The following is a 24,993-nucleotide window of genomic DNA, read 5'->3' as shown; positions in this document are numbered from 1 at the left end:
ATTTAAATTTAAATCCTCCGCAGCTGCCCAATTAGGGGCGGGAGCCGCTGACCCGGAAGCACAGGGTTGCTGCTCCCGGGGTGGGAGGTGCTGCTGGCTGTTGGCGGGAGAGGTGGTGGCGGTGGGGGATTTGGGGCCGCAGAGGTGCGTGTGAGGCGAGGGTACGGGTGACCTGTCCCCTCCTGAGGGGGAACTCGGAGCTTCGCCCGGTCGGTCCCGGGAGCCGGCCCGGCCCGGCCCGGCCCGGCCTGACCGCTGTGCGGAGGAGCCCGGGCCCTCGCCCTCGCCTGAGGACCGGCAGCGCTGTGGGACCGGCGCAGCCTGGCAGCCTCGCTCGGGAGTAGCCGCTGGGCCCTGAAGAGAAAAGGAGGGAGTAGGAGGTTAAGGCGAGGGCGGGCGGGGAGGGGAGGTAACGGGTACACACAGGACTCAGTTGCCCGAATTGTGTTTCCTAAAATAATGAAGCTTAATAGCATTCTTGGTATTTTCAGTTAAAGCTAGTCTGGTAGCCTGTGTTCATGGGAAGCCTTAAAGAAAGAAAGCTATGTGTAGGGTTAAAACTTGCATTTGGCCTTAAGGAGCATAGCTACACAAGTTACATGGTTAAAGGATTTATGTTGATGTGGTGGTTTGTCATATTAATTAATAAATAAACATTGCAGTTATGGAGAACATTGCATCTCAGTGATGCCTGTGTCAAACCTGGGTGGCTCCAAAGCTAAATATTCGGTCTTGGATGCTGAGACCTTCAGATCATTAACACAGCAAAATCTGTCAAAGGCCTGAGATTTAAAGCTGTTTTTCCATGTGCTGTGTAATTAAAGGTCTGATTTCCCAAGAAGGCTTAAACTAGTGTCAAATCTGTACTGGGACTAAAAGGAGTTGTGTATCTCAGCCTTTTGTGTTCTAGCAGAGGGACGCAGTTTTCTTGAAAATTAATTGAATACAGTAGAGTACAAGTTCTTTGGTACACAGAGGTATAGGCGCTCTGCAGTGGAGGTGGCTTAAGTCGTGAAACCATCTTTATGCATGATGGTATTCTCATTTACAGTTTTGCAGCCTGGATTAACTTTTCTTTTAGTTAGACGCAGTCTTTAGAGAAGTACACGGGTAAAGAGAATTTAAAGGTAGTAATGTGATTTCTTGTCATTTGGTTGAAAATTTAAAAATTCTATATGTGACTTTGGTGCTTAGTTACTTCATTTCTTGTCTTGGAGTTGGGTTGCCAACAGTAGCACAAAATCTGCAGTTATTGCTGAAGTCTGTAGAGACAGTTTTGAATAGTTGTTAGTGAGGTTAGTTAATCTTTTGATGAAACTAAATGCTACATCTAAAAATAATGAGCTTAAGTGCAGCTTTTGATATGATGTTACAGGAAATTTTGATTTGTTGTGTCACAAATACCTTTTATATTTTTTTTTTCATGCAAATGAGTAATGCATCCTTTTTAAAACTTTCTACATAGGAATGTAGATTTTCATCCTGGAGAAGACGTCACTTCTGTGATACCTTGACTTAGTCCACTGAAAATGAAGCAGGATTCTACTAGAAACACTGCTTACACTGTGGATTGTGAAGATTATGTGCATGTGGTAAAATTCAATCCATTTGATAGTGGAGATGCATGTTCCCTCATTGCGTATGGTGGCAATAATTACGTTGTTATTGGGACATGCAGGTTTCAGGTTAGTTTGTGTTATTGTTGATTTTATTAGTTGCTTCCTGAAACTTACTTTGCTATCACCTTTGCTACTACAAGGACTCTGGTGGCTTTCCTGTTTCCTCCCCGTGTAATCAGGGGAGGGTTTTACTTTTTTATTACATTAAAAAGTCTGGAATATTTGTTCTTCAAAAAAAATATATATAAAATACATGCTGGTATAAATTACCATTCTGCTGGCATAAAGTTCCTTTTGAATAGAATCATAGAATGGTTTGTGTTGGAAGGGACCTTAAAGATCATCTAGTTCCAACCCCTGTGCCATGGGCAGGGACACCTTCCACTAGACCAGGTTGCCCAAAGCCCCGTCCAACCTGGCCTTGAACACTGCCAGGGAGGGGGCAGCCACAGTCCCTCTGGGCAACCTGTTCCAGTGCCCTCACAGGAAAGACTTTCTTCCTTATATCTATTCTCAATCTACCCTCTTTCAATTTAAAACCATTACCCCTTGTCCTATCACCGTGCTCCCTAAATAAACTGCAAAAAAACCAGGACTACTCTACTGAAAGAGTAATCCCATTTTGGTATCTCTTCCTAATGTTGGTGACTGCTACCTGAGAACTTAAGCACGCAACTTTAGAAATATGTGACTTAATATTTGCTGTACGTTGTTCTTTATCATCACAGGATAATTGGCTCCTTTTTTGCACAGTTATATTTTGTTCTATGTACATTTGCTATTTAGATTAAATTGCCTTCTAAAGCTTTCAGCTAGCCTGCAAAACAGCAAAGATTACAAGTACTTTAAATTTTACAACTAAAGTGTCTGTTAATTTTATAGATATTTCTTTTAAGAAAGGACTGTAGAAATAACTAATTTTTTTGGTTTTGCTTTCCCAGTTGTTTTTATTGGATCTCTCTCACAGACTGTTAGAAACAGTAATATATGTTTTCTTACCTTTAAATTATTTAGTCGTCATATTATGAAAGGTTCTAAAATGTAAAATACTGTATGCTCTATACTTTTAGACTGTATAAGATTTTTTTTTTGCTTAGATGCTTGAAAATCAGTAGGAGACAGCTGTTATCTTCGGAATCTATTTTTAAGCTTTTTTTCTTTAACTCACTTCTCTATCATACAGTATTATTTTTGTACTTTATCTAATATGAATAACAGCATAACTGGTCTTTTTATTGTTCCCCGAAGTCTTACTGTTGGAAATTTTCTGAAAAGCACCTAGTGCTAACCACAGAAACCTACTGCCATCTGTATTGCCCTGTATCTTGTTTCTAGTGTAGGTCTTGAAACTAATTAAAATTTTGACAACCACTGGTACAAGGTAGTTTTTCTACAATTTTCATATCCTCCATTCCACATGTGGAGTCAGTGAGTATTTCAAAGTAGGGGAAGAAAATGCTATTCTTGCTCCTTGCTTTAAGAAGCACTGAAAAACTCTGGATAATTTCATGCTGCCTCAGCTAGGTTCTTCCTAGCTTCCACATTATGCAGAGGGCATACAGAGAGGTTCTTTACCTTAAAGCAGAATTGTGATATAGAGGAAGTTTTGTAGAAATATCCTTTGAGGTGCTCCATTAGATGTTTTGAAAACTTTAGTTTTTTAGAGGTCAACTGATTGACTGATTCTACAACCCCAACTTGTTTCATCTTTCCCACCCAGTGGGAAGAATAGGCAAATTAGTAATTTTGGTCATGATAGATGACAGAGGTTACCTTTCTAGCTCTTGCTGTTTGAAGAATGTTGTTCTGGAAGTGCTAGCATTTTTCCATGGTGTAAAAACAATTTGGAGAGAAGATAGCTTAAATGACTGCTTGCTTTTGTTCCCATTGTTTCTTCTCCTTGCAGTCTGTACTTACTTACCGCTCTGTTGCAAGTGGCTTTAGTTCTGTCTGTGAGGACAGTACTTGCACCAAGAGTGGGCTCACCAACTTTGTTACTCAGTTTTGATTTTTGTGCACTACATTGGCCTCTGGCTTGAGACTGCAATCATTTAGTCTATTTTTAAGTACTTACATATTTCAAGTTTATACTTTCTTTATGTTCCAGGTTTTTACTTTGAGGGTGTTACAATCTAAAAAGATCCCAGAAACATGTAATTTTGAAAGCCTTTCAATTTCATATCATTCTGAATTGTTAGAAAGTTAGTAAGGTGGTGTTCTGCATTAGCTAACTACAGTATTTCTGTAGGAGGAGGACGCAGAAGTGGAAGGCATGCAATATAAGGCACTAAGAACATTCCATCATGGAATCCGAGTTGATGCCATAGCATGGAGTCCAGAAACTAGACTTGATGCTTTACCTCCCCAGATAAGGTATTTATAATACATTAGTACAATGAATCCTTGCCTCTTACCTGGTTTTGCTAATTCCATAATATTGGGATAATTTTAAAGCTTATGGGTGAAATCTAACTCTTTAGAAATCACTGACAAAGTCTCTGAACACTTCAGTAGAACAACATTTTCATTCTTAGAGTCATTCTTTTTTTTTTTGTTCTACTTCTTGTGCCCTTTCCCCCTCCCCCCAGTGAAGTAGCAGTAAGTAATTTTTTTTTTCCTTATTCATTATTTTAACGGACCTAAAATATAGTTTGTTCTTTCTTTGTACATCTGTGAAGGAATTCTTTTAACAACTTTGCTAAGGATGAAACTATTGTAATAACCTGCTTTATAAAGCTATTTGTAATGGTCTGCATAGTATGGGCTTTGTTTAGGAGTAGGTCAGATGCTATTTGTGAGACCCATTGAGGTGTAAATCTGGAAAGATAGTTAACTATTAAATATGCACTTAAGAATGAAAATGTTCTCAATAGCTTGTAAACTTCTTCAAAATTATGATGGCTGCTTACTGCTACATTTTTTGTATGGTCTTTTGTTTAAAATATGTTAGAAATTAGTTTATGAATTTATGTTTTGGTATTTTAAAACACCGAGGGCTTGTTTTTGTGCTCTACCACTTAACTTCTTTCCAAGGAAAGTTTCAGTGGCAGTTGTGAGAGAGATTTCAGGTAATAGTTGATTCGGATTTAGCTTTGTAAAATATTTTGTGTTTCTTTCCATGAAAAATTATTCTTGACACTTGATACACACTATTTTACAGATAAGTTTCAGTTATTCTGCTTGTTGCCAAAGCAAAAAAGTTGAGATAGAAGCTTTTGTTTTTTTCAAAATCTGAATTTTCCATTGCATGTCACTTTTCAGGTTTAAACTGAAGGGAAACTGATAAAAAGTCAACTATTGCAGTGTTAATTGACTGAAGGGCTTTTCTTTGTTGAGTGTAGGTTTTGTACTGCGGCTTCTGATAGGAAGTTGAGGCTATTTACTTCAGACCTGCAGGACAAGAATGAATTTAAGGTAAGGGCAGCTAAGCTGATTTTTTTAAAAATTTAGTGTTTAGTAAAGTCTAATCTTTAACTGCCCTTCTGCCCCATTTTGGTTAATGCACTGTATGAGATAGAGCACTGAGCTGTGACAGATTCTTTATCTAGGGAAAATCATTGTATTGTATATACCTTTCTGTCTTTAAAGAGGGAATAACTGTAATTATCAGCTACATGATCTTTTGATTTAAAAGTGTTTCTGTAACAATTTAACCAAATTGAAGAAAAGCAAGTAGAGGCTTATGGATCATCTAAAATATACTCATAAACAGTGTCCTACAGGTGACTTTCAAGTACCATGTTGGATGAGGCTCCTTTCTATAGAAACCTGTAAAATTTTATGTGGTATTGGTTATTGGACTCCTCTGTAAGAAAAGCAAATTTAGTAATTTCTCTTTCATGGGGAACTGGAAGTTGCAATTCAACTCTTTCAAACAGTAGAAAATTTAAAGAAAGAATATTGAATTTAGTACATAACTGCATGCAGGTACACTAAACATGCCCATAGGCTGTCACTTGTTTATTTCTAAGATAGAAACAAAGGAAATGTCTACCAAATACAATTTCACTTCCCCTTCTTTCAGTGTAGATGGTAGTGTTCTTAAACTGGTGATATAAAAGAAGCCAGGTCTAAACACTGTCTTCACTTTATAAGCTGAAGATTGGTTTTCTGGAGATTTCTTTCATTTGCAAGACATGTCAACTCCTGTGTCACTAGGATATGTACACATTCTTCAAAATTCTGCCATTGAAACAATGTCCCAGGCCAAGTTCTAATATTTATTAGGTGTTTGTGCTAACTAGTTTGAATTTGTTTTGTTGAGGTCTCAGCCCAGAATAAGCAAGGCTAATTAATATTTAAAAATCAGGGCAGAGGGTTCCTTCTTTTTTAGTGCTTTGGAATATGATAATGCATCTTTTGGTGAGAGTTGTGTATTGAGTCTAAAGAAAATAATAGACTTTCCATTGTGGTTTGATAATTTGTATTAGTAAGACATATTTATCGTACAGAAACTGAGTGAATTGCAGATGTCACCTATGTGGCCATACTGGTAATGGAATGAATGGCATAAGAAGTAAAGCTGGATGTTACTAAAAACAACATCTTTCTTTAAAGAAAATACTTGTTGTTACTTCCTACATGCACGTACCCTTAATTTCCTTCTTTTGTGTTTGGTCATCTTATCTGGATTTGTCACACAGGCAGTGGTGTGTATAACTGACAGTTACAATCAACTTGGGTGGCACTTCTTCTAAAAGTTCTTAATGCTGTTTGCTTGTGAGTTGATGTTTGTCATCCTGTATTAAAGTTATCTATTTATATAGTATCTGCCAGTTTTATGATACTGCAGACACCAGGCTTTAATGTTAAGTTGTGAATTAAATCTTTTAACTTTTTAGCAGAATGTAAAGTTACTTGGTAATTATGTATGTCTACTACAATCCGAGAAATTTCTAGAATTATTCGTAAGCATACAGAAGAAAGAGAATGGATGAAATCTTTAATGTGTAGATGATGGATGGTGAATAAGTGGAATTAATCAAACATATGGATGAACCTGGTTCTACAGGCTCTATTCAGCTAAATTCAGCATCTAAATTATAATTTTTTTATTTAATTTGGATTAACAAGGCATCTGATGGACTGTCCACTAAAATCAATGAGAAATCTCTTGACTTCAGTGGACGCTGGTTCAAGCCATGGATGAGTGATTTTTCAAAATGTTTAATAAATATGAAAGCCGCTAATTCTTTCTATTGGGGGTTAATTAATGATCAACAGTTTTATGTGTTTTTGCCAAAAACTGAATGTGACAGCTGTGATAGTTCAGAACTTTCATACCTCTTCCTGTCCTACATCATCTGGTCCTTAGCCAAAGGTACTGTTCTATACCTTCCAGAGCAGACTTCCTGTCTACACCGGCCTTCAGACTCTCCACATTGAGGTGGGATACAGCCTAGACTTAGCACTAGAAATTATCAATGGAATCTGCCATTTTGCTCGTTAGGAGCTAATTGCTTCCAGAGAAATAATCAGTATTATAACTTCACACAAACACACCTTTGATAATTCATTAATTTAGACTTTTAACATACAAGTTCAAATAGGCAAGCTTATTCTAGTGAAGAATTCTAGTAAGCTGATATTACTGAATTAGAATGAGATTACAAACAACACACTTTTAAAATAACAGCAATTTTGAATATACCCAGTGAGATGGTTAATTTCTAGCTTATTATCAATGCATGTTCCCTATTACAACCAGGGAAGCAAAGGGGGCAACTCAGTAGCACAGTCTGCTGAGTGCTGTTTTTTTAGAATAGAATTTCTGTGATGAGTTATTGTTTTCCCAGTACTGACAAGATTTTTTTCTGGTATCTGACCAACACAAATGACACTTTAAAACATGCACTTCTAATTTAGGGGAATTTATTACACAGTAGCTTTGACTGGATGCCTAGAAATAAATTTGAAATGCCACATTTACATTTCCATTAAGATAGCAATTATTTTTCATACAAAAAGATTAGTTGGAGAACTGATTCATCTACCCTTAGGACTTATTTCTACACAAAACGCTCTGACGAGCAGTTATAAACTTCTGCAAAAGTGTGTTCATTGCATAACACACCAGAATAATTTTTTATGATAGGTAGTGAGTACAGAGACCACAGAGCATTAATACAAGTGTTGGACATTAGAATGTGATACTTAGGCTGAACAGCCACAGCTCTAAGTACTAGAAGCATGGAAGTTATTTTGCCCCAGAAGGAAACAAGCAATTGCAGTATCTTAATTATTCAACTGCTGTGAATAAGGTGCTCCAGTGTCCAGTGTAGACAGAAGGATTAGAGTATTTGATTTTTGTCAGGTGAAGATATCATGGATGCTTCTTCGTTTTTGACACTACAGAAGACTAAAGATTGTTTGGTGCTTATGCAGTACAAATGAGAAGTGTTGGATTGAATTTAACAGTAAAGCTATTAGCTTTGTTTATGCCAGCTCCATCACTGGAATTAACAGTCTAAGAACTTTATTAAGGATACACTGAGACTGAGGAAAAAGTAAAAATTCATATTGTAACTGGGTCAGGCTTGGTCTCATATTAAAAAAAATCAGAAAACAGCTAAAAATACATATTTTTACCTAATAGTGAGGAACTTGTTAGTGAAAGGAAGAATGTGGACTAGTGTGTTTATGTTGGTAAAAATGCTGTCTTTGAGGCTATCATCTGGGGTTTTTTGACAAAAAGTGTGGAAAATACTTTGTCCGGGTAATCATCTTAACTTCTTATACCTGGATGATCATTGTACTTTATAATTTTTGTCAAGAAAAAAGCAACACCTAACTGATATAAAGTATTTGTAAAATCTCAGATGTTCACAAAAACTCAGTGAGCTATGCTGAGCTGGCTTTCAGTAGTTTGATACAGTGGTTTCTTAGTAACAGTATGTTGATACCTCAGAAAAGCTTTTTAATAAACCTGAGGTTGAACTCACAATGAACACATGGAAGACTTTGATCCATTTTATGGTGCACACTTTACACATGGGATTTTCAGGAGAGGTACAAAATGTGCAAACAAAGCTGAAGGAAATAAGTGATTACAGTCAAATGTAATCTCTGAACATTTTGTCTTTTATAGTAAACAATTAGTATGTGTTGCTTCTGGAGGGACAGACGGAGTAATCTTACTCTGTTTTCCCAGTGGAAAAACTGTCCTGATGTAATTACCAACAAGGAACTTGAAGCATACTGAGTTTTCCGTTACTTTGTCAACACAACTAATCCAAAATTTATGGGTTGGATCGAGCCCAGAACAACAAACAAAAGGTAAAATATGACTGATGGATCTCTGCGAAATCTTTTTCTTCTTTTGAGGTTTTGATTTGGAAATGAATTGTGGCTTCCTTCTCCTGCTTCAAACTTGGTTTAATAAAAAGCATATTTCATCAGAACTGTGGAAGTAAAATGAGGCAGGATATTTGAATTCAAAATGCTGAAAATTTTCAAAAGACTTGGCATTTCTGTCTAAATAGTTTAGCATCATCTTATGATGTATCAGTTCTAATATAATTCACTAGGTTTCAATTTTTTGCAATAGCTCATAATTTTATTAAGTTGGCTGCTGAAAACGTTTCTGTATTGAATTGATGAGGCATTCATAAAATTTTTAGAGAGGGGGATTTAGTTATTGTGCATGCTTGAGAGATTATTTTTTTTTTATCAGTTCTGCATTTCATCCTCAGAATAGCTACACTTGGAGAACAGATAGTGTGTTTTCCTTTCAGAAAACTGTGGAACGGGTTGTTTTCATTTGACCTTGTTTTCCTCTGCAATCTCCATGTCATGCTATTATCCAGAGGATATTTTTGTCTCCTTTTTATGATACCTTGCTGGGCAAAGCAAGAGCAGCTATGCCTTGAGACTTAATCAGTGGGACTGAAGAAGATGAAACAGGAACAGATACAACATCTACATATGGACATTTGCCTGACTTAAAATTTTAAGTGAGATTTCTGTCAAAAAGACCATAGATGTGGTTAATGAGAGAAAATATGTGTAAATCCTCAGATGGAGCAAACTGGTATCTTAACTAGCTACAGATTTTCTAATGAGACCAGAGATGATTTGCTCATACCTAGCGCCCATGTGAATTAATTTGAATGTACGTTAAACTTTGAATTGACCCTAAATGAGATGAATTTTGCATGCTTGCTTAATGATAAATGTGTATAAGTTCTTTAACTTAGGTTTTTGTGGATACTGTAAACCTCAAAAGATTACTGATGTCTGCAGCTAAGTACAAAACACTTAGTGGAATTGAGAAAAAGTGGTGTCTTGATGTTATGGCCAAGATAGCTGAAAAGCCTTCAAAATATATAAAAAATATCTAACTTTTAATTTTTACTAAAACTGGGATTTTGCTTTTATTTGGAAAAGCTAGGCTGTTAAATTGGTTTTTGTTACAGATAAATTATCTCAGTACTTCAAAATAAAAATGTCATATTAAGAAGCTTCAGGTGAGAACAGTTACACAGTAACAAGGTTCCCTTTGAGATGACTTCATACTTTCTGATACAACTGTAAATGTTTGCCTCAGAGTGACAGTTCACATGTAGGTTCACACAACCAATGCTTGTATCCTATTCTTTGAGAATGGATGATCTATTAGTTCACAGTAACAGAAGAGTGTGCACTATACCCCGTTTGCTTTTCTCTTCAGCACAACAGCATGTAAAGCAGAGAGCACAAAGCCTTGTGTCTGTTCTTCTCAAATGCTTAATAGAAATTGTGCTTAATTGCTAAGGTGTGGTGTGGCTTGCTTGGTTTTGCTTGTACTGTTGTTCCTCATTTTTGGTTTCCTTAGTCATTAGCATGCATTATCTTCTGTTTCATCTTTCACTGAGAGTTTGTTTTCCACTGTTTTTTCTAAAGGTTTCCCTTTGGTCTGCCATCTTTAGTGGACATACCCTCTTAGTCAAGTTGTGCTTGGAAAAGGGCATATACTGGACAAGTGGCTGGTTTATTGCTCCTTCAGGCAAAAACTCTTGCTGCTTGCAAGAACCCCTAGTAAAAACTACTATTCGGACATGAGTTACTTAGCAGTAATCAGAGTTCTTTAAGATATGTAGATCATGCACACAATCACTTCCTGCTCATTCTCTTTCTGAGATTTATTATCTTCTACCTTCAAAATGCAGTGGTTGAAACAAGGATAAAAAGTTCTGGTGTGATTCACTGATCTCTGTCAAACAAAAGCATCAAGCTGACCTCTGTGGTAACTACAAGGAATAGTGGGGAGTCTTTTCACCTGCAGTATGAATCTACACGTGAATGAGAGATTTTAAAGAACTCCAGTTACCGATAAATGGGGTTTTTTTTACCTTCCATGTAAAATGACAGCTTTATCTTAACACTCATATATCTTTCCTTTAGTGATTCTGATAAATACATTGTGGACTGATGGAAGTCAGCTCAAAAGTAAAAGGTGTCTTTTGTTTTCTGTTTGACAGACGTTTGATGGCCACTCAGATTACATTAATGATCTGGTATTTGCTCCCAAAGAAGGTCAAGAAGTCGCAAGTGTAAGTGATGATCACACCTGCAGGTATGCATGTTGTTCAAAACATTATTGAAATAGTAGTGTATCGCTTTTTCTGTGTGTGTATACTTTATATGCTTGCTTAAATAAATAAGCATAAATTTATTTATTTATTTTTAGTGGGCCTTCACAGCCCACTAACAAGACAACAGGTGGACTAATCTTGTTAACTAGGTTGTGGACTGGCTTTTTGTTGTGACTGTGGGTTGTTTTTTTTCAAAGCAGTGTTTTGAAGTAACTAGATACAATGTGAAGAAAGCTGTTCTGTCTTGGAATTACCTACACTATAATTTCCCTTGCTGGGCCAGGTATAAAAGGTATGAGAATAGGAGAGAGAAGACATGCATAGTTCAGCACTGAACTGTACAGACTCTCTATCCATTCATCATCAGATGAGTCAAGTTTAAAACCGGTATATGTATGTGAACTTGTCCACTTACCCAAATTTATTAGCCTTACTAGGAGGTGGGATTACATAGCCTAAGGACAGTACCATACTAATGCAGTGGTACTGGCAGCTCATAATACCGTGATTATAGCTGCTTCGAACCCGTGTATTTAGTGATTTGTAACAGAGAAAAAGGGAAACATGGCTAAATACTTAGAAAAATGCTGGTTAAGGTTTTGTAGTACGGGAGTTTTTCCTCTTCAAAAGGTCCCTCATCCTCCTCTTCTAGTAGCACACAAGAATCTATAAAGCTGCTATTCTTATCCCCATGCAGCTCACAGTTGGAGAGATCAGGAGGGCAGCTATGCAGGCTTTGCAAGTCATTGCAGTAGCAGCAAGAGACTTGAGAAAGCATCATCTTTGACTTTTCTTTGTAATAGCTGTGATAATTCAAAACTTGTCTCAGTTAAGGAACTGTTTTAGATTTTTCCCTGATTATATGAATTATATATTTGCTCTTTGAAGTTACCACCGAATCAATTCCCATACAAATGACCATGTAGTACTCAGGGGGGGAAAAAAAGTCATTTTTCAGTTAAGCTATCTTCTACCTGCTAAAAGAGAAGGGAATAGCTCTTAGAATGATTACTCTGTGTATGAGATTTTGTAAAGGGTAGATCATCAACTGGTGTAAATCACAGTTTAGTAGCTTTAGTTGACCTATTCTGTCCTACATAAATAGAAAATCTAAAAGGCCTGTGATTTTAACACCCCTACAGAACTTAGAAATACTACTTGGACCAGCAGGCAGATTTTCCATAGACGCCCTGTTCATGTTCCCAACAAAATCATTAGGAATGAATAGCAGAAATGTATGACTTGTTCATAGCTTGTTCTGATTTATTTCCTATCCTTGATTTCTTCATTAAATCTCAACTAATATTGGGCTTATTCAGCAAAGAGCTGTTTGAATGTGCGGCCTTTTTTTGTTTATTTTATGAAATGCTCAGTGTTCCTGGGATGAAATAGAACTGTTTTAAAACCAGTAGTCTATTGATACTAAATTAAAAGGAAATAAAAATGATATAATTAATATATACTATCAAGATTTCAACTTAGTAATTCTGAAAGACATTTTATGCAGTAAACCATGAAGTCTTTGGTTGAAAGCCATGGGAAATAAGTAGGATTTTTTTTGGCTACTTGAGTTCTTATTTTTTTCCATTCATGCATGTGGAGCATGAAGACTTTTTTTATTGAATTTAAAGGTTACACTTTCAAAACTAATGGAAAATGCATTCCTTGGGACTTACCAAAATCATTCCTTACTTACTGTGTAATTTGCTTCAGCAGTAATGTAAGAACAGGAATAATTCTTCTGTCTGCACTGAGTTTCTGTCCTGAAATTGTTCTTGGGATACATCATCTGTTAATACCTTTGGAATAAAGTTCTAGAACAATTAGTATAAGACCATGAAATTTGGAGTGTTTGGGTATTGTTCGGTTAGAGTTCCACTTTTAAGTCTTAATACAATGTATCAGTATGTACAGAATATATGCAAACATGTTTAGATCTTCCCTGGTTTTCACTCAGTAGTATGTGTAGCAGAGATCTCCAAGGAACTCAGATTTTCTGTTTTCATGCACTAAACAATCTTGCCACAAGCTGCTGCAACAGTGACATCTCAGAGCTGAGTTCAGTCATTTTGGTTGGAAGACAGACAGTGTAAGTCAGGTGCTTGTTATATTCAATGGTCTTACCTTTAAATTGCTATGTCATTCAGGAATTTTTGTTGTTTCTTGCATGTAGTCTTTGGCCTTGTTGGTCTCACAATACAAGACTTATCAGCTGTGAAGTAGAACTGAATTAAAAATACTCTTGTGTAAAAATAATTGCAGTAGTCATCTACGTTATGTAGTTGTGAATAAGAGTGTTATGTGCGTTCATAGATAAGTGAAGAGGTGTTGGTATGTAAATATGCTGCACACTTTAATAATCTTGTGTTTCTGTGCACTGAGAACCTCAAAACTAATACAACCTTAAAAAGAATTGCTTTTCTGAAAGAAAGACACCTTTGGAAGACTCTTAAAATCCACCATGTTGCAGTTACTCACAATTGTATTTATATTAAAGATCAAAATTCCTGTAGCTAAAAATTACATCTGCAAAGTTGATTGAAAAACTCAAATCCTGAGTCCTAAATATCTTGCATTACTTTCTTCATTTTGTCCCAAGGATGGCTATGTTCCAAGATGGATGAAGCTCTTCATAAGCGTGTAGTTAATTTATATCTTTGGCAGGATATTGTCATTTTAAAATTTTGCTGTATTTCACTTTTTTATGCGTTTCATAATTGCTTTACTCTTTCTTAAAAGAGAGAAAAAGAAAATAAAATTATTTTTAAAGTCTGGAAAATTCTAAAGAAAATGGTAAAAGACTGGCAGAGGAAATAGCTAAAATAACTACTGTTAAACAAAAATGTGACTCAGTTTTAACTGAGTGTTAACATTGATTCCAATTGAAGTAAAAATAAATAAAAGTAAATATCTTGTGTGTACATTAAAAAATCAGATTTAGGATATTTATACATTTCTGCTGACAGTCAAGATTGGTGATGGCAGAAAAGTAAATTACCTCTTGGATTTAATCTAATTGTTTTCCTTCAAATCTAGTTGTTTCTTCATGATCTACCTTTCATATCTCAGTTCCAAAATTCTGTATAACATTTATGTGCATGCACTTAGTTTGCTTGTCCATTTCTTGGTATCATAAGAGCATGCTTAATGAATAAGAAAAAATCTTTTATGATAGCTTTAAGGGATATTTCATTTAATTCCTTAAAATTATAAAGCATTATACACTTTTTTGAACATTTACATTAAGTGTAGGAACATGCGCATCCCACTTCGCTAATGAGAACTGTGTGCGCAACTCCCAGGGCACCACTCTTGGAGGGGGGGGGCGGGGTGGAAGCTAGTTTTTTCATTGTGATTTGGAAACACAGTATAGGAGGCTGCAGGGATTCAGATGTACAAATCATTTGTTCTGATACTTAATAAAGCCTCTGCAAAAAGAGCATAGGAAATGTTTGGAAAACAGCACAAGCTTGACAGACACCCCTTTACTGTTGGTAGTTTTTGATGCTATCTGATGTTTCTTGAATTATTTAATGCAAAATACCATCGTGATAATTAACCTCTGTCTGTTAAAAGGTTAATTCAATCTGATTGATAACCACCTTGTGCTTCATCCTCATGGACGATTACTGACAGTGTCAGGCCCTTAATAATGGCAGCACAGCAACTTCTTATGGTCATCAAGTGCCTGATTGGCTTGTATTTTAAAAAGCTGAAAAGGACTCATCCCTCTCTCCCTCCCTGTCTCTTTATTATTATTCCTAGAACTACATCAACTTCTGCTCTTTTTGTGTAATAGAAAAACAATGTACAGTTGACTTATCTTCAACTTTATCTCTGAATGTATTTGGGGTTTGATTCCTGAGTTCTGCTGTTACTTATGCCATAGCTCATGTTGCTTCACAGAGAAGGACTTTGTGAATTTATTTATCAGTCACTGTCAAATTCAGCCTTCTCTGCTGCACACACCACAAATGCCAGTCCACCAGGTTAGTTTTGCTCCCTGGACAGATTCCAGGGAAAGGTTTGATATCACTGGAAACTAAAAATAGAGTCTCAAAATCTATTGCAGTGTTTCATCTGGTTTTAGGAGTTTTTAAATCTGTAGTGTATTTGTTTATGTGGTACTCTTAGTTATTTTGTGAGGTCTTTCTCTAGACAATATATAGGAAAGCCAATTGTAACTCTTGTTTGGATTTTTTTGTTTTGTGTTCTTTAATGCATTGCCAGCACTTGCTGCACTTAAGTCTTACCTTGTTAATTCAATAAATATTTCAGTCTTTGGCTATGTTGAAAAGTTGCCATTCTCACTTATTCCTGTCTCCAAAGTTATATTTTATTTTAATCTTTCCATTCCTATTGCACTTCACTATGGTTTTTTGCCAAAATTTTAGAAAAGGTAGCTTATTTCATGTTGTTCTATCTTCATCTGTGTGATAGAATTCCCCAGTATCTCTTCATATAAGAAATGTCATACCAAAATACTTATCCTTTCTGAGGTATGCTGATTGCAGTTATCAAGCTAGTTATGAATTATAATTGATGACAACAAGGAGAGTCTTGAATTATTTTTAAGAGTCTAGTCTGACTTTGCACACTTTTTGTATACGTCCTTGTATGTCCCCCAAATATAGTCTTACACAATTTCTGTTACACTTTACAGCCACAATGCAAGTATTAACCAACAACTCTGTTGTACTTCACATCACTATGTGAGTATTAACTGGTCTCCTGTTACAGAATCCAGTCAGCTTGGGGAAAAAAAAAAAAAAATCACTTTCCAAATCAAACGTTTGGAACGTTGTTTCGGTCTGGTCTTAAGTGTGAATGAATAAGCCTTTAGTTAGGAAGTCTTCAAAATATGTGGATGAAATGATAGCTATTTCCTGTGTGATGTGTTATGACTTATGTTAAGGGTCACATAGTCCTAGAATGTAGTCCAGCCTATAAATTCTTTTAAATAGAAATCATTGCGTTAGATTTGTTTAGCAGCTACCTTGTATTTTAGAAGGCCATTGGCAGAATTGTAGTTGAGTTTCTCAGTAACAGTCATACCACAGAAGTATTTAGTTCTACATCTACATTACAAGCAATAAGCTGATAACAACAGCTAATTTTTCTTTGGTTGAAAGGATACAACTGCAGCTTCAGATTTTTGCAAAAATACTGCTTGGTCTCTGGCTTTGCTTTAGATAACTTTAAGGGTATTTCAGTAGTAGTAGTAGTGTGTATTTCTTGGACTTACTTCTGAGTGTGCATGTTCTGAAATGCATATTAGGGAAGAACAGTCAGTTGAGATGCCTGAGACAGTACCTGTGCAGTTCCACTGCCTCTCCCACTTCTACCAACATTGCAGAGGATAATCAGAATTACATCCCACAGTTACCAGTGAAAAATAGATCCATGCTTGCATATCCAAGTAGGTATTACAAGAAGCTAGAGGTAACATGGATTTTAATGTCAAAATCTGAAAGATTCTAATTATTAATTCTTTAATAACATTGACATTTCCTTTGACCACCAAAAGAAAATAGTGAACATGGGTCAACTTTCTGAAAGAGTATTTATACATTTACTGTATGAAAAGGCTTTTATTTCATGGATCAGAAATAAGTGAAGGAAATGCTCTACAGACACAAATTTAGGAACCTGTATGCTGAGTCAGGAGATGGTTTAAGATGGCTGTGCCTGGTGAACTAGTGCTAGGCAGCACAGATGAATTTCCTCTTTCTCCTCATGCAACTGCTTTTGTGGCTTGTTTCACAGTGTGCGCTGAATACGGAGTTCTGCTACCTAATTCTGATACAGATTCTGCAGCAGTGAACTGTTAGTTGGACAGTGCATTACCTGATTTATAAAAACTTAAATTCTTTGTTATTAAAATAAATTACTAGAAATTATCTTGAATATTGCACCTTGCTCTTCTTGTGAACAGCTAGATAGGATTTCTACAGTTCTACTTCAGCCTTCTGTTCTTTCATGTCCTGCCCAGTATGCTCTTCAGATCTTTGATAACCACTTCCACATGGAGTTGGCAGAAGACCTGAGACAAGGCCAATGTTGGTTGTATTCTCCACAGTGGTAACTAATCTCTGCACTTCCATTTTCCTTTTCTGAGATCTTCCTCTCCTCACTCCTTGTACTCAGTGAGAAACAACTTCGCTCTTTACCTTTCTTGTGTGATATCTGTAACAGGAATCTGTCCCTCTCCATAGTCCTCTAGGCTTTTCAGGGGTGCTAGGATTTGCCTCACACATGGCATATGTCTGATGGAGATATAAAGAAACATCGGCAAGGGGTATTTAAGTTAGATATTATTAAAAACAACAACAACAAAATCCCAACAAAAAAACAAAACCAAGTTGGGCATTTTTAAGAGTAGGTCAGACAGTAGTTGGTGAGTGATAGTTCAAGTTTTCGTGCTTTGTGGTTGGGAATGGTATCAGATGTCAAGGTTTGTTCTAGCCCCTACCCCACTCACTAAAATTGGTGGCAATCTTATGTTGAAAGAATTCTCTTTTTTACTTCCATCTTCTGGGGATCTGAGAAATGCCTGAAGGTTGTACTATGGTTTTTACCATTGCAAATGATGTTTTTTATTCAGTTAGCATTTGGTTTTGCTTTCTAGTTAGAATTACTCAGAATTCAGAAAGTTAGAATATAAAATAAGGGTAATCTCTGTTGCCACAAGACAGGTTTTCAGATGTTCTGATGAATACTTTGCCAACTTTAATAAAAGTCCATTGTGTGATAAAATTACTGCATACATGCAGCATGCCATTATCCATATTGATGTATACGACGTACAATAGTTGTTCCAACATAATTTGAATATCTTCATGCTTTGAGATAACTGCAGTTGTCATTTGTTTGTTTAATCATAGGATGCAACTGACAAGAGAAGTGTACTAATGTCTCAAGAATTTTCTTTAACGGCATTTACAACTATCTGAATTTTGTGTTAGTTTAAATTTTGTGAGCACTGTATATAATTTCTCAGTCCTTAGTTACTTAAAAAATAATGAATTTATTGAGCAGATTACATATTATTTTTGAGGCTTTCCACTATTCAAACTTTGGCCCTTCTTTCAACTGTGGTTATTCAAACTTTTCTCCTTTACATTTATTGTGGAAGCTTTTTTAAATATAAAAAAAATACTACAAGCCCAATAACAAGTCTGTACAACAGTGGTTGATGGGGGGAGGAGAAGTAAGAGGGTGACACATTTCAGGTTTACAAATAATAAGGATGTTTGGAGAAAAGTAGACACTAGTTTGCTCTGGTATAAAATCGTGGTAATATTAGTAAAGTTTCAAGGGCTTTGAATGGGAGACAAAATGCTCAGTCTTTTTGGATTGATTTACATGATAGGAATGTGGACAAAACTAGAGGGTTTTTAGAGCATCTGTAGCTGATTTGGTTATGATTACTGAGTAACTGAGTAACTGAAATTCAGTTTGGCTAAAATTTTGGTCTTTGCACATTTTTTACTTGGGTTAGTCACAAAGAAATATTGAAAAGAGTTAATTGAACACATATGTAATTGTAAACTTCCATACCAGCATGGACTTGATGCAGTCAGACAAGGATCTATTTTGATATGTATTGCCTGGTTTGTTGGGGTTTTGTTGGTTTTTTTTTCCAAAACTAAATGATACCATATTTGTTACCAAGAAAGAAGAAAATATAAGAGGGGCATTTATCCTTCTCCCCCCCGCCCCCTTCCTGTACAGTTTGTTACTAACAATCTTACCATTCTTACAGAGTAAGAGATACAAGTTTGGCATTTTATAAATAACAAAAATAGGGAGGTAGAAAGCATAAATTCTGTCTCAACACCTAATAACCTCACTCACTTCAGGGAAGGAAACATGATGGCATGCTCCTTTGGCCAAAATGATTCACCGTCTTCTGTTATATCATAATTTTCTCCCTGCACAGTAAATACACATGGAAAGTGTTGATTTGACTTGGACAAATCTACAAGGCAAAATTTTTGGCAGTAGAAGAAAGTATTGTATGTTTCTAAATTACCTAATCAAGTAGATATTTCATTTTTTAAACAGTTGTCAGGTTTTTGTTTTGACTTTTTTTAATAAGGACACTGATTCTTCAAGATTAGAGACCCTGTGTTTTCTACAGGGAGAACAAATATTTGATCTTTTGTGGTTTGGCATAAGAAAACAACATTGTTCATTAAATATATTTACTTTATTCCCATATATTTTGTCTAGACTTATGATGTATTATTTAAGAGTTTTTTGAAATCTCTTAAATATAAGGCTCTAAGCACCCTGGTGAGATATAAACTGAAAAAGTCTGGAGGAAGTCAGCAAAAATCCTCTAGAATAAACAATAATAGTACGTAGCCACTCATCTAACTCAAAAGACTGGACAGAACACTACTTAAAAAATTGGCCGTTTCTAAGGTTTTGCATGTCAGGGAGGAAGGATATATGTGTATGTTTCAGTGTGCAAAGGCATATAAATACTATGCAGCCTTGTGGTTCAGACTAATGTTCACAAATGTGATGTTTTTGTCCTACAACTGAGCTACTGATTTTGTAGGAAAAGAGGCAGTTGAGCAGTGGCTGTGAGGTAAAAGAGTCAGGTTTGATTTTGTTGCATTTTATAAACGAAGTAGCTTCATGGCTCGTTAACACACATACCAGTTGCATCCAAAGAAAGCTCACTCATCACATAACCTAGTTTTGCTGTTTCAGCATACGCTTTGCTGTCAATCCATATTGACCAAATATTGATGATTTTTAAAATATTTTTTAACTACATTTTAAATATGTACCGTAGGTGCTTCTAAAGGAAAAGGTTAAACTGGCACATGTGATTTATTTGTTGAAAGCTTGCCAAGACCCTTTGTGAGCTAGTGTTACCTCTGCCATAGATCCTTTTGTTTGCCTTAGCTTCACTTTCAGCGTCTCATATTTCCATTACTCAATCTTGTCTTACCAGGAAAAAATGGAAATTCATATATTAGACAAGCAAAGTACTTTAGTTCATGGTCTTATCATTTACATGGTAATGTGGATGATTTAAGTTGCTCGGTACTTCACTCTAGCTTGCTTCTATCAGCTAGATCAACACTGACCTTCCTGCTTTGTATTGTCTCACTGTTATTTATGGTATAGTACAAAGGCTGTAGTGTTGACTTTTGAATAAAGTGGGAACATAACTAGATTTCATATCTAGACAACTAGTCAAATTATTTGGATATTGTCCTTCTAAACAGAGGCTCTGCCTAGTTCATCAATGTTAAAATACATTATCTTCAGCACTGGCCATTTTTATTGACTTCTTGAAGTGATAAAGCATGAACACTATTTCATTTGTTCACTTCCTTTGTGAATGTATTGAGGCACTGGAAGTTAATGTATATGCAGTCAAATGTCAATAACTTTGCTGCTTTTTTTTTTCTTTAGGGTCTGGGATTTGGAAGGAAATGAGAAGGCCCATTTTGTTTTACGTTCTCCTGGAATGAGTGTTTGCTGGCATCCTGAGGAGGCTTTTAAGGTTGTGTTTTCCAGCTCTTCACCCTCACCGCCTTTAAAAAAACAGGAGGGTGGACTTATCTAAACTATGAATGTTTGATGCTGTAGTAAGATTGAAGTTTGGGGAGCTAGTGTACATTGTAACTGGATATTGGTTGGATCTGCTAATGTGAAGTTGCTGTAAATGTATTCTCATTCCCATTCTCGTCATTTTACCCTCAGTCCCTCACTTCTCCCATCAGAAATATTCCTTCTTGATTACGTACATCAGTTGTTGATAACTATTCTGCCGATTGTATATTAACTTACAGTTACCAGAGAAAAGTTCAAGTTTTTCTCAGTCATGGTAACACGGTTCACCAATAACACAGACTCTTATAAAGCATGCCAAGTTTTGAAAAGTATCTGTTTGAAGTTAGCAAGGGACTTTTTTGTTACTGTTCTTGCTTTGAATATATGAAGTATCTGCTGAAAAATCAAAACAAATCAATAAACTGTGATTTTATACTTATCTGTTTATTGTAATGGGGAGGATTAATCAGGTGATATATACCAAAATATTCAGCTTCATTAATGGTCTAGTCCTTGCAATCTTGGATTTATTATTCCTGTTGTGCCAATCAATAAATGCCTTAAGCAGCTACAAATAGTTGTTCAGACTACCACAAAAACACACACTTAAACCAGAGAAAAGCAGTCAAGTAAGGTATCAAAATATTTACATAGCAATAGGGAAGAAAAAATCTCTATTCTCATCATGCTTTCCACCAATTATCAATATCTGGTCCTTACTAAGAAAACTAGGAAAACCATCGGTTGAAGTGGTATCACAATTCAATATGGTTGCTACTGGGCAGCTTTGTTAGCACAACAGAATTACTAGATTTGCCAAAAAATACTGCAGTATTACACCAGTTGTACATATTAGTTTTTCTTTGACCCTTATCAAAGAGTAGACAGAGGATTTTTTGTTGGTTTTTTGTTTGGTTTTTTTTTTTTTTTTTTAAGAAAAACCCTTTCAGAAAGTTAGTAGAACTTGACAGACTTGATGTTTGCTCAAAAGCTTATTGCAGGTCAAAATGCTTACTGCACCATGTCCTTTGGTTTGCAGAACAGCATGTTTTGGTGACAGCTCTCTTTTTCCAAACAAACTTGGATGTTATTGGAAGTACTGTATTTAATGCTTCTTAGCCTTCCTTAATTATTGTTCATGACTACCTCAGAACCATTGTCTCCTCATGGAGAAAATCTCTTTCATCATTTAATCAGGAAACTTTCTACAATACTTAATAAACAACTGCTTGAATATATCACTTTAATGGAAAAAGTTTAGATAAAAATCTGTTACAAACTGTTATAGGATAAAGTAAGCTGTTATATAAAATCAGTAAATGTGAATCCAGATTCTGCAGTTACACTGATTAATACTGTTGTTTCCTTGTACAGCACTATGTCAGTCAGTTCTTTGTACTCACAACAGGAACTTCTTTATTTTAAAAGAGTAACTTTTTGCTTTACAACTCTAAAAGCACAGGGCAACGGTGGTTTAAAACTGGTGCTTCTAAGCACCAAAATTATATACATATATATCAAAAGATATATATATCTCATCTAAATATATATATGGATATATCTAGAGAGAAAGAGATATCTAAAGATATGTAGAGATAAAATAATGTCATCCTTATGTATAACAATGTGACAGTAGTATAGATTAAAGTGCTTTTTATTTATTGGTGGAATAGTGTTCAGGAGAATGTTTTCTAGTACAAAGTGAAAAATTGTATCTTTTAATACTTGCGTGAAAGTATGCTAGGTTTGCTATAGAGTAGGAAAGATATTAAGATTCATTACATGCTAAGTTTACAATGTTCTCTTAATTTCTCTTAATAGCTGATGGTAGCGGAGAAGAATGGAACAATACGATTCTATGATCTAATTACACAGCAGGCCATTCTATCCCTAGAGTGTGAACAAACACCGCTGATGTCAGCAGACTGGTGTTTAAAAAATACTCTTAAAATTGGAGCAGTTGCTGGAAGTGATTGGCTAATCTGGGATATCACTCACTCCAGGTATTTTTACACACTGTGAGACAGGTTTCTTTATTCTCCTCTTAAGCAGTACATGAAAAGATGTGGCTACTTTGCTAATATAGCAATTAAATGCACTACGTATTATATCACCTATTCAGTAAATAAATGAACATTCATCAGGAATTATGAAGTCAATACAGATCCTTCCCTGGTATTTTTGTTTCATCTTTATCAATATTTATATGTTAAAAATAACATTGTCTTTTTGTCCATTTGAGACAGCATCTCACTACTGTTTACCTCTCACTATAAGTTTTATGTGTTTGTGACTTAGAATGAAATTTTAACAAATAGATAATTATTGAACATTAATAAACTGGATAAGTACTTCAGGTTTCCTACTCCAAACTGATACGTAAACTGCAGTAATGCTCTGGTTTTCCCTCAGCTTCTTGACAGAGAATAGACAATGTGTCCCCTTCACTGTTTAAATGATACAGGCTTTTGGTACTTAGAGTATGAGCTGTAGCTGCTTGTGGAACAGTTTTTTAACCTGAATGTCTGTTTTAGTTACCCACAGGATAAAAGACCTGTCCACATTGATCGAGCCAGATTATTCAGGTATAAGTGTTGTCTCTGTTTTTTTGTCTATATACATCTATGTATATGCAAGCAGTTGTGAGTTTAGGGACCTACTTGTGTCTCACTTAAATAATTTTTAAGGGGATCTGGTCTATAAAGTTTGTGAAATTTGTGAATGACCTACATTTACTAATATGTGTAAGGTCCCCATGATTTTTTTCTGTTTTACAATGACATGCATATGGGGCTGCGGGTGGTGAATCATTTACAAGCCATTTCTCTGAATTTTTCTCTGGTGTTGGTGGACTATCTGACAGCTTCACACAGTTAACCACGAGGCAGATAACCACGTGTGCACTTCTGATAGTCTCACAGGGATATTTGAAAAGTACATTCATTTTATTCACAGGTGGTCCCAAGTGAATGAAAATCTGTTTGCAACCACTGGATATCCGGGAAAGACAACTACTCAACTGCTTGTTCACCATTTAGGACATCCCCAGGTAAATTTTTGAGTTCAGATTTTAACTGGGATTGCATCTGTTCTCTTCAAATCACGCTCATAAATAGTTAAAAGCTACAATTAAACACTAGCCCAAACCATCCAGAAATGCTGTTTGGTCTATTTTATTTTGTTTTGTGTCATCCATGCTGAGGGGAAAAAAAAAATCACACAACCTGCTATTTTAAAAGCTGTTTGGTCTATATGTTTCATTTTGTTTTGCTTTATCAGTGCTAAGGGGAAGAAAAACACATTCAACCTGTTATTAAATAAATTTTTTCATATTTCTAGTTCTAAAGAGGCTAAAAACAACTGGTTGTGTATTTTACAGGTTTGAACTAATTATATTTTAAATCATTAATGAAAATATATCCAGAGACAATGAATGCAAAGCATAGGAAATATTTTTGTTTTGTTGGAGTTAGCATGCATTTATTATCTCCAAGCATACTAGTAGTGAGTATGCTTAAATAACAGGAAGTAATTTCATTTAAGAAATGTTTCTAAGTTTGAAAGTATGCCTATAAAATAACAGTTATGTTAATGATAATGAAAATAATTGAAACATTTTGTTATCATGGAATAATTTGCTGTACCTTACTTAAATGTAGTAAGAAGCTGCTGGAACTAAGTAGTAGATAATCAGATTTTTCAGGTGGATTTCTGTTGTAACTATTGGTTAAGGAGTACTAAATCTATGGTGTTTATTTGTCTGTGCAACTTGGTATATGTGAAATATAAATGTGATAACATATAGGGATCATTTATATGGTAAGTTGTACTGATATTTCTCTTTTTTTTTTTTTTTTTTTTAAAGCCCATTCTTACTGGCACTGCAGCTGTAGGATCTGGTTTGACATGGCATAGAACTCTTCCATTATGTGCAGTCGGAGGAGATCATAAAATTTTCTTCTGGATAACTGAAATGTAAAATAAGCATTTGCCTTCAATATGAAACTTTACAGCATAATGTCTCTTTTTTAGCAAAACGGATGAATTTACTCTTTGTACTGGTATTTACTCACTTGGAGAACATAAGAAAGGAACAAGCAAAATATGAAACATTTGTGTTTGATGTTTAGCTTGCAAATACAGAAGCTTTTGTAAAATCAGTTATCATACATCTGATACTTGGTTGCTTCCCTTAAAATAAAATATACACTTTTTTAACATGG

The 24,993-nt window shown here is 35.5% G+C and overlaps 1 protein-coding gene across 4 annotated transcripts; it reads left to right on the top strand.

The window, feature by feature from the left end:
* The first annotated feature begins 67 nt into the window (after nt 1–67).
* Nucleotides 68–24,993, top strand: NUP37 (nucleoporin 37). Of its 4 annotated transcripts, none has more exons than XM_074871862.1 (11): nt 68–144; nt 1,466–1,685; nt 3,868–3,992; nt 4,961–5,033; nt 6,961–7,005; nt 11,078–11,172; nt 20,630–20,720; nt 22,592–22,773; nt 23,305–23,355; nt 23,726–23,819; nt 24,636–24,993. In XM_074871862.1, the coding sequence occupies exons 2-11, from the start codon at nt 1,530–1,532 to the stop codon at nt 24,747–24,749; spliced, it is 1,026 nt and encodes a 341-aa protein (XP_074727963.1). In that variant the 5' UTR covers nt 68–144; nt 1,466–1,529; the 3' UTR covers nt 24,750–24,993. The 4 variants fall into 4 exon arrangements, with proteins under 4 accessions (XP_074727963.1, XP_074727961.1, XP_074727964.1 ...); XM_074871860.1 differs by having other exon boundaries at nt 6,934–7,005; XM_074871861.1 differs by lacking the exon at nt 68–144 and adding an exon at nt 272–373 and having other exon boundaries at nt 6,934–7,005.

This window comes from Strix uralensis, chromosome 5, assembly GCF_047716275.1.
Source record: "Strix uralensis isolate ZFMK-TIS-50842 chromosome 5, bStrUra1, whole genome shotgun sequence".
NCBI classification, from domain to species: Eukaryota; Metazoa; Chordata; class Aves; order Strigiformes; family Strigidae; genus Strix; species Strix uralensis.
The sequence above is the reverse complement of the archived record's forward strand: the minus strand, read 5'-3'. Positions and strand labels throughout refer to the sequence as shown.

Bases quoted from the DNA above. Each gene is read 5' to 3' on its own strand.
- NUP37 (XM_074871860.1), top strand. From the start codon at position 1,530: ATGAAGCAGGATTCTACTAGAAACACTGCTTACACTGTGGATTGTGAA. The intron at 1,686-3,867 runs GTTAGTTTGTGT...GTATTTCTGTAG, and splicing joins TTGGGACATGCAGGTTTCAG to GAGGAGGACGCAGAAGTGGA. The intron at 11,173-20,629 runs GTATGCATGTTG...TTTTTTCTTTAG, and splicing joins AGTGATGATCACACCTGCAG to GGTCTGGGATTTGGAAGGAA.